This window comes from Protopterus annectens, chromosome 9.part0, assembly GCF_019279795.1.
Source record: "Protopterus annectens isolate FY-2018-M chromosome 9.part0, PAN1.0, whole genome shotgun sequence".
In the NCBI taxonomy this organism is placed as follows: domain Eukaryota; kingdom Metazoa; phylum Chordata; order Ceratodontiformes; family Protopteridae; genus Protopterus; species Protopterus annectens.
The window spans coordinates 738,654,781-738,671,792 of NC_056743.1; the positions used below are offsets into that span (position 1 = coordinate 738,654,781).

A 17,012-nucleotide genomic window follows, 5' to 3' on the forward strand; every position below is an offset into this window, starting at 1 on the left:
CTCAGTTTAAATATCTGAATCACCCAATAATCAGGCACTTCAAATAAAATCATTAATCACTTAATTATATAATTAACATTAAATTAACATCAAGAAAATACAAAAGTGGAAAAATACAAAGCAGTCATTTTAGGGATCGTGCCTCAAGTGCAGGTTTTATACTAACATGACTATTGAGTCCGGGGTGAATGTGGGCACGTAGCCTCAAAATCCACTTCTATTCCACAGACTCCAAAAAATTATTATAATCACCCTGTCTCATTTCTACTCACAAGTTGTAAGACCATAAAGCAAAAACTATGAGAATTAAAACAGAAACATGCTTAGCCAAGGCATTTTGAAGATGTATATTTTTTATATCATAGAGGTGATTGTAAATCCTATCTTTCAACCTCCTCGAAGTCTTGCCAACATAGAAGCAGCTACAGCACTTACAGCTGGCAAGATACACCAGATTACAACTATCACAGGTGGCGGTGAACCTTGGAGAAAACTTAAAATCTAAAGTAGGATGGTCAAAAATCTGTTTCTTGGATGGATTTTTAGATGCTAATAAATGAATGGGGTGCACTTTGTGCTCCACCCATTTCTGTTCTTTTCAGTATAGGATGTAGTAACTTTATTGTTATAATCCTGACAAATCAGACTGACTGCTGAATCAACAGTTTGAATTCTCCTTCATATTTATGAACAGGTTTTGGTGGTGAGGTGTAAAAGTGCTTTCTCAGAAATATTAGTGATAGCTAAAGAATGTATGTATGTATATATATATATATATATATATATATATATATATATATATGTGTGTGTGTGTGTGTGTATATATATATATATATATATATATATATATATATATATATATATATATATATATATATATATATATGCACATGTGGGTATTTTATTTTTATTTTTTTGTTGTGGTACTTGTCATATTAGATGTATTGCCTTGAAAGATACAAGAATTTTCTGTCAGCTCATCTACCTGAGTTAATTTTGTGGTCCAGAACCCATAATTTGGGAGAAGACGTGCGTGGGCTGGAGAATTGACCAGGAAGGGAAGTACTGAGTGCTGAAAGGTGATGCTTCATCTTTAGGAGGAAGAGGAGTGAGGAAGTTGTGTGCCACATGCTGAGAAAATATGAGAAGATGATACCTTGATCTTTCTGAGGTGGAATAGTACATTGTGTAAATATGGTCATATTTAATCCTCACCTACCAGAAATGAGAAAGAGAATTGCTCTTCCCTGTTTTTCCAGTATATTAAACAGTGAACAATGATTCTTGTAAGTTCAGAACTGTAGTCAGATTTGCAGTTCATTGACTCTGAAAGCAACTAACAAATGGCTAGAGAGTCCCATTCATTAAATAAAACATTTCTGGAGGACTGTGCTGTGGAGTTCAATGAGACAGGCCTGGATGAAGAAAAGTTGGGGTAATGCATAGAGTTGTAGCATTCTGACACAACAAAGGAGGAAAGATTCCTGGAATAAAGCATGGTAAATAAAACAGATGAAATATTTAGCAGTAGCTAGGTAACATTGACAATTTATGCAATGGGCTTGCATATTTTTAGTGGAAAGCAGGGTAAATAAATTTTATCTGCTGCACAGATTGATATTTCATCTCATAACTGTTAATTTTGGTTAAAGCATGAGTAATACCTGCATTTTTGTAACGTGTAACTGTTACACACTGTCACACAAGTAGAAAACAGCAAATTGGTACCTATGGTAACATTTTTTGCTACATCTCCATTTCTGAGCATTGTTTTTGACCATGTGACAATGTATTTTGGGGATTGTGAATCATACCTCTGAAATCTCCAGATTTTTGCATAATATCCAGATTTATGCCTCAAAATTTTGGTCTGTTCCTCATAAAATTTTTGGTTTTCTGGCAAATCATTGAGATGGTCTGAGGAATTGCAAGTTGGGAGCCATTATTAACGCCCCAAGTGATGTTGACATCCTACAGAAAGGCCTCACTGAGACCAACGACTGGTGTCAGAACCATGGCCTTAAGCACAATGCCAAAAATTGTGTCATCATCCTCTTTCGGAAAAACCCAGTTCCCATGAATTACCACATTAATGGTAATCCACTGAACACAGAAGGTGTTATAAGAGAACTGGGAACACAGGTTGATAGCAACCTCTCTTTTGACCACCACATTGCCACTGTGGTCAGAAAGTCCTTCTCTGTGGCACATCTCATTACTAACGGTTTTGCATCCAGGAAGAAAGAGGTCATTGTCTCCCTCTACTCTTCCCTAATTAGGCCAATTATCAAGTACAATGCCCCATTTGGCATGTACCTCACTGGACACCTGCAACAACTGGAGAGGCCACAAAAGTACCTCACAAAGAGGATCCTAGACCTTAAACACTTGTCCTATATGGACAGACTCAAAAAAACTCCAACTATTCTCTGTCTCATATCACCTACTTAGAGGCGATCTCTGCTTGACTTACAAAGCCATGTCTGACCCAGCTCTGTTAGAAATGCTACATCTAAAGAAATCCCAATCCCTCCGCACCACATGCTCCAGAGACCGCACCCTCATTACCACAATCAACAGAATGTGCTGGAGGGCCAGGTTCATAACCCAGAGACTGCCCATGCTATAGAAAAGACTTCCCATGCATGTCAAACAGAGCACCTCACTGACCTTCTTCAAGAGAAATCTTGAGTGGATGGGAAATAGAAAATTCACCCCGGGGATCACTCCACTGGCTCTACTCAACAGAGGCACTGGGAAGTAAGGTTGGGTGGCATGATGCCAGGGTAATCCTATGGGCTAGACTTGTAAAGGCTCCAGGGCTATTAGCCTAGTATACACCTATGTACCTATGAATGAAATCAGTAAATAATGTCATACATTTGAGTTTCAGAAGAACTCAAAAGTGTAATGTTACAAAAACGGCCTGATACCAGAAAAATTTAACGCTGACAGCTTATACAAAAAGGACAAACCAAGTATCGGATAATCCTTTATTCCAACAAAGATTGAGCATTTCTGTCTTTAATGATACAGGACTTTTTCAGAATGAATTAAATAAATAAACCTCCCTTTTATACTCTACCATGGCTTGAGACTTAATTAACATTTGAGTTTCAGACTACATATCCTTTAAAGAATGTATTTTAACACATGCCCTGTTATTCTAGCAACTTTCTAAGTTTATAAGAACAATGTTTAAAAATCTGTCCCTGTTTTTGGACCTTTTACCCCCATTATGTCAGGCTTTGTCTAGATTTCTTGGGCTAAGAGATTGAGAGGTATGTTGTGGATCACTTAATTATGTATAACCAGCATGCATTGACTCATCCTGGGTAATCCATGCTCTCATTACAGACGTAACACATTGCTGGTCCTTGTTCTGTAGCCAAGATGAGCTGCACTGTTGGGAAATACAATTATGGCAACAGTAGTGCTGCATTCTTGTTGTTGAGTGCTACCACTTGTGGAGGGATTTAGAAACCTTTTTTGTTATGTAAAGCAAACTGCAGCATTTCTACAGCTAGTTGGAGTTCTGGCAATTTGCACTTTCGTTTTAATCTTCTTTGGGTAGCTACCAGAGGTACATGGAATGGAGGGGGACAAGCAGTAGACTGTTTTAAAGGAAACTGTAAAATGAGGCTGTTTGAACTCTAATGTACTGTTATCCCGAGGCACTGACATGGCTATTTGTGTTTCCCATTGCAGGTCCGTGAGCGACTAAGGGTGGCACTGGAAAGAGTAGCTGTGTTAGAGGAAGAACTTGAAGTTTCCAGTCAAGAGGTAAGTTATTTTTTAAATTATACTATGAAGATAGGTGCCCACATATTACTTAGGTGAAGATTCCCCCATTTAGCCTTTGAAACACTTAGTTAAGGAACATTTCTGTATAGTTTTAGAAATGTCACTTCAAACTCAATTGAAAATATGTACCATCTTCTTTCATTTTTTGCAGTGTACTGAAAAAATTAATACTTGTGTCTGTGATGTTGCTTTTCGTAAGTTCTTGAGCTGCATTAATGCCAACTGGGGATTTTAGAACCATACGGTTGCTAAACAAGTGCTAGCATATCAGAGTTCATTGGACATCGTGTGCCACCAAGATGTTTCTGTGTAATATTTATATGTAAAATCTGATTTAGCATTTTTCTATACAAAAGGATAAGAACCACAAACACTTTAAAAACAACCAATGAAGTGCAACACAGAAGCAAGGACACACAACCCAATTTATTTAAGAGCTTTCTTCTCAGACAATAGTAAAACTTCCTCAGATAACAATAAAATCAAGAACCACACTTAAATACACTTGTAAAATCATATTTATATAGGTAAAACGGAATGTAAACTAAAAAAAAAAATCATATTTATGAACATACCTATGAAATTAGGGGGAAAGAATGACTAATGCCTTGTTTAAGCATATGTTGGAATATCCTGGGCATCATTTTAAATTTGTTGTCATTGAGCAAGTGAGGGGAAAATCTTAGGGGTGACCCATGGCAGTTATGCTTTGAGAGAAGGGAATAATACTGGATTCTGTGTCTAAAAGGAGTTGGATAGCCTGGGTTGAATGAGATGGTAGCTGTTGACTCTATTTTGAAATTAGGAGCACAATGTAGATAATTCTATGGAGTTGTGATGGTTTTATATATACACATACATATATATGTGTTTTTCAGGATGTTGTGGTTTTGGTGTATTGTATATATTTCTTTAAGTGAAGTGGTGGAGGCAATCATCGTCATGTGATTTTACAGATGTATTTAAGTGTGGCTCTTGATTTTGTTATCTGAGGAACTCTTACTATTGTTGGAGACGAAAGCACTTAAATCGGGTTATGTCTCCTTGCTTCCGTGTTGCACTTCTTTTGTTGTTTTTAAAGTGTTTGTGCTTCTTATCCTTTTGTGGTTTGTCAGGTGTTTACATGGATGGCTTCTGGATGCCTGTCTCCATTGCAATCTTTATTTTTGGAAAATGAACCTATTACTGCTAACAGGACAGTGGGTGATTTAACCCTTCTAATACAGCAATTGTCCCAAAAAGTGGATTCTCTGGCTGCTGAAATGCAACAACATTATCCTGCTGGGTCAAGGAATGCTTTGTTGTCTGAACCGCTTCTTAGGAATGAAAACTGTTCTGCTAGTTTGCTAGCCCTGGGACAAGGAGGTGCATGTATCAATGGTACACCAGTAGTTAATTCAGTCATTGTTGGTTCTAACTTAAATGACTTGCTTTGTCAACATATTGGCTTTTCTCAATGTACAGTTCCACAGGTTAACAGAACCTTGAGATATAGTTCGGATTTGTACTATTACAAATTATTAAAAGTCCGTAAAGAGCAGACTGAGAATTCATAATTGGTGGAGTGTATCAAACAGAATCAAGTCCCAAAGGGACTGAGAATGTGAAATTTCCCAACTGGCTTGGTAAGGGATTCGCCCCTACATCAAGAATTGCTTACCTTATTTGACCGTTATGGTTGCGAGTACTTGGAGGTACTCATTAAACACAACACCAAACTGATTGAGGGGCTCACTGATGAAATAAAAGAGCTGGATGTAGTTATTATAACGGACCTGTTGTTTGAATAACATCAGGTTGCATATCATCAGATTTTTAGAAACATTGATAATTATATTGCTAAAAATTAAAGAACGTAAAATAAAAAAATTAGAATGGGACTTTATTCATTGAAGAAAGCTTATCCCAACCCACCTCCCTCTCAGGAATAGGGCCATCGATTTGCTGTTACTTTGAGTTCAACCAGTGATAATGGTGGGATCATTAGTATTAACGAGGTTGCTCAGCAGGAAGAGGATAGCAACGCCCCTTTAGATCAAACGGCCTTACGTCGTTCGGAGAGGCTAAGGGTAAAACAACAGAATCAAGACCGTTATCAGACTCAGTCATATCACAACCATTTTCAGAACCATCCTCACCCCACGTAGACGTCTTTCTTATCAATCACGGAGAGGTGGACGGAGTCGGAACCCGTACTGGAAATGAGGAGTACATAGTTAGATGTTGTGACTTCAAATATGCCGCACATTATTACTAACATAACTGAGCGCTTTATTGTTTTTAACTATAGTTCACAGTTGTTGGACTCGTGTGGTGAACTTATTTTCTGAGGGACTTACTTTTGTTCCAGCGGTAAGAACTGACCTTGCTAATGTGTTAATTGATTTAAAACTGTTTGTAAGGAAGCTTAATCTTAATATTATGTTGAATAATAGACTGATATTGTGACGGACGTTTGGGTCCCCAGTGTGTGAAATCCTCCATTACATCCAGTCTTAACACTATTTGAAAGACTGTGTGAGTTGGATTTAAGATCTGCATTAAAGGGAAGGGTTAATGAGTTTAACTACCTTGAGTTTTAAAGATAGTGATTTGTTAAGAACTCTTAGGTTGACGAAAATTAGAATTATGCAGCTTGATAAGGGTGGGGGGTGTAGTGATAATGGATTTTCAAGATTATATTAGCAAAATGTATACCATGCTTTTTAGTGACACTTATAGCCAAGTTTCAAAAAATTAGTTGAACATTGCATATAGAAGGATTTCTACCCAACTAAGTGATATGCTCTTGGAGCAACGTATTTCTTTGTTAGAATTTATGTTTTTGAAAATGATTAATCCTGTTATTGCCACTATGTTTGGGTTGCCCAAGTTACATAAAAATTTGGTGGATCCCCCTATGCACCCTATTGTAGATGCCCGGAATTCCATCACATCGACCTTTGCAAAATGTTGGATATAAAATTAAAGGTTTTATTGAAGGAAGAACAACACCTATATGTGGATTCATGGGACTTTTTTTGTAAATGTAACTTGTTAAGATTTGATGAGGCTTTTGTTTTCTTAACTGTTGATGTTAAAGATTTATTTTTGGTGATACCACATGATGTGAATTTGAATTAGTTCCATGATTATTTGTTCAGGAAAGGCTAGCTACAGGATAAAATGAACTTGTATGTAGAAATGATGGAACTTGTATTGACTAATAATTTCATTTTCTTTGACGAGCAACTGGTTCTAAAAGGAAAAAGTCTTGCAATGGGTGCGTCCTGTTATATGCTAACATTATTATGTGTGAATGGGAAAGTAGATTTTTGTTTCAACATGTGAGTTTTCATGATTGTGAATTGTACCTAAGGTGTCTGGACAATATATTTATCATCTGGAATGGTGGTAAAAGTAAAGCTGACACGTTTCTCGACTATGTAAATACTACCACTGAGTTTTTAAAATTTTCTTATGTGGTGAATGATAATTGTATCAGTTATTTGGATGTTAACCTGGTTAAAGATTTGGAGAACCATAGGTATGTTTCTACGATCTTTAGGAAACCTACACACTCCAATTCATTTTTACATTTTAACAGTTCTCATCCCAAGCCCCAAAAGAAAGCTGTTGTAAAGGGCCAATTTGTAAGGGCCACATGGATGGTGACCCTTTATAATGATTTCTGACTGAATGTGCCCTTTTGGAGAGTATGTTTATTAAAATAGAATATTCTGTTGATTTTGTTAGGGAGATTAAACTGGAAGTGATAAATAAGAGGAGGTTGGGTTTTTATATTCCCTATTTAACCAAGTCTGATTCATATGTTTCCCAAGGGTCTATAGGAGTTGTACTACCACTACTAATGATAATGTGGTTATTAATAATTATGTTATGAATAGTTTTAGGCTTTCTTTTGTTACTAGGTTTACTGTTGATTGTGATCAGGTCAGGAATATTATTTTAAAAAATTGGTCTGTTTTGGTTGAAGATCATGTAGTTAGGCATAAAATAAATGCTAAGCCTTTAATTGTATACAAAAGAAGTTATAATTTGAAAAATTTAGTGGAGAGATCCATCAACCTTAAGGACCATAGTAAACCTTGCCTTATGGCTAAATGTGGGTGTTGTAACTTTTGTTCATACATCAGTACTGGAGAATTATTTGATATTAATGGGTATCAAATGAAAATCAAAGGTAGATTTAATTGTAATAGCATTGGGGTAGTTTATGGGGCATTGTATCAGTGTTGCCCCACATTTTCTATAGGTAAAACGGAACGTAAACTAAAAAATCATATTTACGAACATACCTATGAAATTATAAAACTAAGACAGCAAAAATAACCCAGTAACCATTTAATAAAAGGAATAAATATCAATAACATTAAACACTAAGCACTTTCATCAACATTATTGACTTCTTCAGACTGAATAATGTTCATGACATACATCACATTTAAATATTACAAACACCACTCACATCACAAAATATATGTCATATGACAAAGGGAAACTTCAGTCAATGTTTTAGTCCCTTTCTTTTTAAATAAGCTGTAAAATGATCCCTATTATTCAGGCCAGGCAGAAAACACTCAGGCATTTAACCTTACTTGCCAAAGATACTCATGCCAGCCCAGTTCTTCTTCAGTATCAAAGCTCTTATCATAATTGGCAATTTCCTCTAATACTAGAAATTTAAAATGTACCAAACGTGAACTAGCTTTATAATGCTTAGCCAAAGCATTTTAAAATTACCCAATTCTGCTACATATTTATGTTCATAGATGCCTTTATAAAGCTCCCTGCTGGTACATCCTACATAAAAAGAGGGGCAAGACTGACACATAACTAAATATACCACATATATACTTTTACATGTAAAATTACCTTTTAGTTTGACTTTAAAACCATTAATATTTACCTCATTCACCCCAGTCAATAAATAATCACATAAATTAGAATTAAAACACTTGAACATACCTATTTTAGTCTTATTATTAACTGTAACTGGCTTATTAAGCTTAGCTTGAAAAAAGTTTTTAAAACGTTTACCTCTTTTGTAAATAAACAAGGGTTGCTCTCCCACCTTGTCCTTAAGGGGTCTATATTACATGAAAGAATGATCAAAATGTCGAGTGCAACATACTCAACACACTTTGATCGATTGTTCATGTAATTGAAACACAAAAAACCTGAAAAAAATCGAAAGATTTTGTTCGCCCCACACCTTCCCTGTACTAACATACAACACACACATATACAACCAATGCATAGAACCTCCTACACACTCACATCATTCAAACATTTAAAAACCTACACAAACACATCTACTTTTAAAACAAAGTGGGGGACTGTGCCCACCACACCCCCCTAACTAAATATACCAAACTCCAAGATCGCTGTAAATTGGGGAAAGGGCAATTTCCCGGTAATTGCAAAGCGACTTCTCACACAAGCAATTACCAGGAAATTGCCCTTTCACCAAGATTACCGGGAAATTGCCCTTTCCCCAATGTACAGCGACCTTAGAGTTGGTATATAAAAGTAAAGCAGCCTCTTACCTAGCCATTCCAGACAGTGTAGCGTGTTTACGTCACATGCTACACTCACTAACAAGGCCAACTAAAACATTTCGGAACTCCACATTTTGACATTTACAGTCTCCGATTACATGAACGTTCAAAGTGTGTCGATTTTGTTGTACTCAACATTTTGATCATTCGTTCATGTAATATAGACCCGTCCTTAAGTTCAGGACAACTTTCTATTTTTTTAATATTTTTAATAGCAGCAGCATCTATGCTGTTACTAATCTGCATAGAAATTTTGTAGTCCTTATTCTTATTCCTCCCTACACTATCTGATATTCTATTTTGCTGTCTCATTTAGTTCACAGCAGAAAAGTAATTTCTAACAATCCCTTCTGGACAATGTAAATCTCTGTAGAAATTTTTCACAAAGAAGTACACTTTCATCATAAAAATCATTGTCCTTCTCAGTTAGCCTATTAATGCACATCAGCTGACCTTTAACAATATTTTCTTTAACTTTTTTGGAGTGCATACTACTACTACTATAATGCAGATATGAGTTATTCTGAACACCTTTTTTGTATATTTTGGTAAATAATCTTCCTTCACGTTTTATCACTGTTACATCTAAAAACTTAATATTATTCTTACTAAACTCCCCTGTAAATTTTAGGAAAGAATTAATACCATTTAAGTAGTCAAACAATTCATTTAAACTTTTTTCCTCACCCCTACCTATGAAATTAGGAGGAAAAATGACTAAGGCCTTATTTAAGCATACGCTGGAATATCTTGGGCATCATTTTAAATTTATTGTCATTGAACAAGTGAGGGAAATGGTATCTGTTGACTGTATTTTGAAATTAAGAGCACAATGTAGATAAGTATATAGGATTGTGATGGTTTTGTATATACACATACATATATATTTGTTTTTTAGGATGTTGTGGTTTTGGAGTATTGTATATATTTCTTTTAGTGAAATGGTTGGGGCAGTCATTGTCATGTGATTTTACAAGTGTATGTAAGGGTGGTTCTTGTTTTTATTGCTATATGAGGAAGTCTTACTATTGTTTGAGACAAAAGCGCTTAAATAAATCGGGTTGTGTCTCCGTGCTTCCTTGTTGCACTTCTTTTGATGTTTTCTGTACAAGTTAGAAGTACCTAATTAGGGATATTAATGAGATACAGTGGCATGTATCTTTGTCTGATATTTTCTGATTTAGCTTAATATCACTGTAAAGCTTTAAAACTACGTGTTGCCCTATGTATTGAGTTTTGAGTTCAAAAATAATTTTTACTTTCTTGGAGAGTGGCAACAAATGAAAGTTTTTTTTTGTTTTTTTTTACCAGTAAGGTATTTGTTTTAAGATACTAGAAAGCTGTTGTTTCTTGTTTGAATCCCTGCTTGAGGATGATTGCGGCTGCAACTGTTTTTCACCCCTTTAAGAACAGAAACACAGCTTGGGTATATGTCATGGAGATGCTAAATGCGTTTTGCTATTTTAAGTATGTCAGCACTACATCACAGAGTACCCAGATGAGTTTTAGCATTACATGTATTACAGGGGATCGATGATTTTAGAGGTCTAGCTAGCTATTCTTCCACCTGGTGCTGTACCGAAAATTGGCACCCCCCCCAATAACTTTCATTTCAGCAGACAAAAAAAATGCTTCTCTCTCCTCAGTCTGAAAAATAAACATTTGAAGCAAAAAGTTGCAACAGTTTGTGCCAAACATGTGCTATTCATTTTCAGTTCTGACTGTTTTAATGTGCATTTTTGAATGCTGATATCCACTGAAGACTGATCAGGATCTGCTGACCCCCCCCCCCAACTCTTTGTACCTGGTGTGGTTGCCCATTTCTCCCCAACCAGCCTACCTCTCTGCATGATTTAATTCATGTTTGTGAGATGCAGAGGGAATGTGTTCCATTTAAAAAAGGAGCACAGTGACTTGTTTTAAAATCAGCATAAGTAGCAATAGAATAGTAACAATTATTTTAGTGGCATAGCTTCTCCTTTTGCACGCTGTATAACATAACTGCATGTATTTAAAGTAGTGTTTAGTTGTAGCAACATCACTGGTTTCCTCAACTCTCATTCTACAAATGCCATTTCTGTTCATCAGCTTTTTGTCTTATCTGTATTAAGAAGAAATTATTTTGTGTAAGACAAAGTAGGTCATGTATTTAATAGGCAGCATTAATTAGTCATTCATACAGTACCAAAAGAATAGACTTTGTAAAGTTTCTATTTTTTAACTTGTGACTTTGAAAATACCTCTGAACAAGTATTGCCATTTTTTTTACCTATAAATTGTTTGTCTGGTATGCTTTTAAAAGATACACTTAATAAGGGAGATACTTTTGATATCTTGTGCCAGTTGTGTTATCTTTTTTTTTGTTGTTGTTGTTAAATTATCACATATGGAATAGACAATCTTACATTTATATTAATGTAAATAAACCATACCGACACAATTTCAATTGCAAACATTATGCATTACAGCCCATGTTGACACAACTATAGCTGCAAACATTATACATCTAGCTGTGTCTAGGGCACTGTAAGGCAAGTAAAAGGAATACGTCCTTTTCCCCACTGAAATGTGACCCTTGAGTTACATAGAGTTGGGGGGCACAGCCCCCCACTTACTTTCATGTTATATTCTCTGTTTTTGGTTTTATATTGTTTAGTAAAACCAAAGTAAGTGGGAGCTGTACCCCACACACCCCCTAGTGTGGGGGGCTGTGCCCCCACACCCCCCCCCTAACTATATATACTAACTCCAGGGTTGCACTTCAGTGGGGAAAAGGACTTATTCCTTTTACTTGCCTTACAGTGCTGTAGACACTGCCAGTACTAATTGTCAGTCAACTGAACTGTCAGTCAAATGAAGTGTCATTGAAATGAAGTTTCAGTCATTTGGTCCGACTAAAATGTTTGTCAGTCAAATGAGCTTTCGATGAAATGAAGGTAACCCATGTAAACATTTCCAAGCAAGATTCTAAATCTTTTAGAATGTGTTGCATATTTGGGAGACATACATATATCCCCCATCGTTTCTTTGTGAACTGCTTATCTAGTCTGTCTTCCCAATCCTTTATAACCTCCTCTGATTGATTCTTAGAGTTATCATGCAATATTTTATATGCTCTGCTAATTATTCCTTTCTTAACATCTTCTGTTCTAGACACTACTAAAAACTCTACCAGTGTTGGTCTTTCATTTAGGACTGCCTGTTTCTTTCTCTTTGCCTATACTCTGATATCAATCCTTGATAGGGAAGGCAATCTCTACCCTGCAGCCCAAATAAATTCTTGGCCTCTTCCCATTCTGTTACCTTTCCCTCTCTAGTTATTTGCTCCCAATACCTTGGTTCCTTGGACAGTTTTGTCCAATAAATTCCAGGCCCCTCTTGCCTATTCTCTGTACCTCTAATTGCAGTCATCCCACTTGGCAGAATCTTTTTTTTCCATTCCTGTGTTGGCTTAGTTCTTAGAATACTTTAGGAATATAATATTCTGTGTAATTATTGTTATTCTCTTTAAAGATCTCACTTGTGTTATTTTGATATCATACTCTAGGCACTCACTTAGAAACTTGTCGATGCAGATTATCCTTACCACTGCTACAACACAAACTTTGTTTTAAAGAACATCCACATGTCTCTAAATGTTTTCCTCCATTGCTCTTACTGCATATGTGCATGATTTTAAATTTTTTTCCTGTGGGAACAATACATGCAGAAAAATGTTTTGGAGGAGGAATGCGGTTTAAGGGAAGTCAAGGAATTGAATGAGCTATGTAATGTTTGACTAACAATAACTGTATAGAAGATTAGAAGTGATGTATAATGTTTGCAACTAAAAATATCTCAGCATGGTTTGTTTTCATTTATACAAATGTCGTTTTTAAAAAAGTTATAGATGTACAATCCTGCAAAATAAACACAGATTTATGTTTTTTGTAAACAATGTATTTCTTCCCGCCGTTAATTTGTGAAATTAACATACATACATTTATAATATGAAAAAAGATTAGAATAACACTTTTCGTTATCATATATATGAACTATGCATTCGGCTTTCATCATAGATTTATTTATTCTTTTATTCTTGTTCATTAGAAAATACTCTTACACTTTTCAGTTCCTATCACCCTATTAATTTTAGTAATCTGTTCGAGCATTATTTTGTATATTGGAAAAACAAGGAATTCACTCCAGTGATGAAAACACAATTTATTCCACAATGTGATTAAAAACTCCACAGCATTAGCAGCCTATACAAAATAAAATGTATACTCCACAGTAACACAATATCCATAGTCAAGTGCTTTCGTCCATCCACTTCTTCAAAACTGTGAAAATAAATGAACATTCTCTATTTAAAAAGGCATCAACCAATCACAATAAAATTTAAATATATTATGCAAATAACATTTTTTAAAAATACATACTTTAAAACACTATGATTTTGTTATATGTGTATACATGAGTGCTGAAGTTAATATACCCTAAAATCCCAATTTTTGTGCCCTATATTTTAATTTGAGCTTAAGAGAGATAAAGTCATTTAAACCTGGTGTAACATTAGAATTATAACGTAGCTGCCATTTCATTTCAGCTCTTTCCAAGTCATTCTTCCAATCTCCACCCCTTATATCCTTTGGCACAACTTCCAGAATTCCAGAAAGAAAAGTGTGATTAGGGTTGGTTTTAATATGCCGATATAACCCATTATTTTCATCCTGTTTTCTAATATCATAGAGGTGCTCGTATAACCTCTTTTTCAGCATTCTCTCAGTTTTACCTATGTAAAAATGGAAACAGGTCTGGCAAACAGCAATATACACTACCCCATTTGTGTTAGTTACCCTTTGCCAACTTAATTTCAAACCTAGTCCCTTCAATGTGAACTACTAGGGATGTCATAATGTGCCTGCAATATTCAGTCACCACATTTCATCGTACCTTTTGTACTTGTAAAAGGATAGAAATAGAATGGTTATCAATTTAACAGTGAGAGAGAGATGAACTATGACCGTGAATACCCACCTATTAGGAGGTCAGAAAGATTGCCATCTGTTCCTGGAAACCTCTCTGTTGCTTGGTCACATTTTTTTCTGTTATCTATCATGACCCATAGTCCCTTATTTTCCATCTTACTAAGCCTGGAATATTTGATATTTTCAAAAAAATCTTCCAACAGTGAATCTCTTCCTGATTCCCCTCTCCGCTGCTCTATCATATTTCAAAAAATGCTAAAATATTTCAATTTTCTCTTCATCACCTATCGTAAGAGTCCCTAAGTATTTCCACAGGTCTTTATACTTTCTGTAACCTCTAGTCTTTGGGCCAAATTCCAAAAGTGTTGCTCTCAGTGTAAGTGACTACTTTGGTGTATGGCCTATCTGTAAACAGGCTTACACTGGGGGCCAGGTTCCAAAAGGCCTGCTCTCAGTGTGTCTGGTATTATTGTAAAAAAACAACCATTTAACTGCAGTTTTCTGAAACATGTATATTGTCCAAATGCTCCTTTATTGTGGCCTTAGTGTGCTGCAATTGCTCCTCTCCCCATTCATCTGCAACATTTTAACGTTTGCCATTCCTTCTAAACAGTTTTTGTTACTTTTCTCCCACACCTCTTCCTCTCGTAGTTCCACTATACTTTTAAAATTCAACTTCATTTTATTTCCATTTTTTATTAATTTTATATATATATATATATATATATATATATATATATATATATATCTATAGACATTTAATTACTGGAAAAGTCCAACTGGATCGGACCCCATTTTCAGTGGAGGCCCAGGGAGAAAAGCTGTGAAGTATTACAAAACATTTTAAGAACAATAAGTTTACAATCTTTAAAAATAATAAAAAAAATAAATAATTATACTAAATTAGACAGAAAATGAAAGCATTGGTTAAGGATAGATACAAGTTATTTGACAATGATGTAATATTATAGAAATTTTTGCCAGTTTATAGAGAAACTAAGGTAAGTTAGTATAATACAAGCAGGAATAGCAATGTAAAGTGTGAGGAAAAGCAAAGTTATGGTACATTTAGAGAGAAAGTCAGGGGAGAGAAATCGATACAAGTAAGGAAGTGAGTGAAGAAGGGAGAATAAGGAGATGTAAGGTAAGAATAAGTATTTGTTCAAATTTGGGGATATAATTTATCCTGGTCTTGACCAACAACAGAGACCGTTTTTGGCTAGGGAGTATTTCAGAATGGTTTTGAAGGATGAGAGAGAGGGTATTGATCTGATGGATACAGGCAGGGAGTTGTAGCCCTTAGCAATATGATACAAGTACAAACAGTGCCCAGTAGATTTGATAGGTTTGTGGACAGACAGGAGTTTTTGGTCAGTGGAGCGTAATCAACATAAACCTGATATTTTCACTGTGTAGAATGATATTTAGTGCTGAGCAAGTAGATGGATGATGGATAATTTTGCAGATGGTAAGAAACTGTGTGTGTCAGTTAATGGGGTAGTTCTAACCAATTTAGGCTTTTTAATGCTATACAGTGGTGGGTTCTGAAAGAGGTATTTACCGCAAATTTAGCAACTTTGTTACAGGTTCAAGTTTTGATTTTTGTGATGCCTGAAGGTTAGTAAGGATGGGAGCAATATTAAGAATTGTGGGAAGGAGATAAGTAGTGGCAAGTGTAGTTTTAGTTGCATTGGTGAGAGAGTTTTTGGCTATATAAAACATGCCTAGTATTTGATGAGTTTTCTTATGCAGTTTTGTATACATTGGTCAAATTTAATATCATCGTCCACCGTCATCCCTAATAATTTGTAATGAGAGCAATTTCAATGGTTGTATTATCGAGAGAGAGGACTTTAAATTTTGTTTCATCAGAGAGGGATTTCGGGAAAAAGTAGTAGTTTTTTTTTTTTAGGGTTGAGAATGAGTTGTGAATTACAAAGCCATGTTTCAGTGGTTGTTAAAGCTTCCTGAGTAATTTTTTTGGAGGTGTGCCATATTGTCAGATGTGCAAATGAGTATGTAGTCATCTGTTTACTGTGTTAGGGAGGCCTGTTGTGTGGAGGGTGTTGGTGAGAATGTTAAAGAGGAGGGTCCAAGGATAGAGCCTTGTGGTACACCGGTAGTGACTGGGAGATATGGAGAGAGTAGAGTGCCATTTTACTGACTAATACCTATTGTATAGGTAAATCATAGAAGGGTGGACTGAGAGATACCTAATGAGGGCATTTGAAGTAGAAGTTTGCTGTGACAAACTGTTACTTAGACAAGCCTAGAATTAAGGAGGAAATTAGTTTGCCATTTTCTCTAGCTTAATTGACAGTGTCTATGTAGGGTAGAAGTGCAGTGTTAGTATGGGAAGGATGGAAGCCATGTTGTGTGAGGTTAGGAATTTTTTCTGCAGAAGATAGTTGTTTTTGATTACATTTTTCAAGTATTTTGGAGATGGGGATAAGGTAAGGTCTGAAGTTCATAATGTCTGTTGAATGTCCTCCTTTGTGCAGAAGGGATAATGTGTGACTTCTTCCAGAGAGGGAACGTTTATTCCTGCATTGACCTATTTATAAACATTGAGAGAGGGTAGGCAGTGCTATAGGCTGCCATTTTAAGGTACTCGCTTGGAAGGTCATCAGCTGAAGTAGACCATGGCTTAAGTTTGGGTAGTTTTATATATGATGTG

The 17,012-nt window shown here is 35.7% G+C and overlaps 1 protein-coding gene across 1 annotated transcript in view; it reads left to right on the forward strand.

Moving 5' to 3' along the window:
* The window catches only part of PPFIA3 (PTPRF interacting protein alpha 3), a 2,479,399-nt gene that overhangs the window by 1,654,907 nt on the left and 807,480 nt on the right, over positions 1 to 17,012 (forward strand). The window contains exon 5 of the mRNA XM_044083361.1: positions 3,709 to 3,783. Coding sequence (XP_043939296.1) covers positions 3,709 to 3,783 — 75 coding nt within the window. The remainder of the gene's footprint in view (positions 1 to 3,708; positions 3,784 to 17,012) is intronic.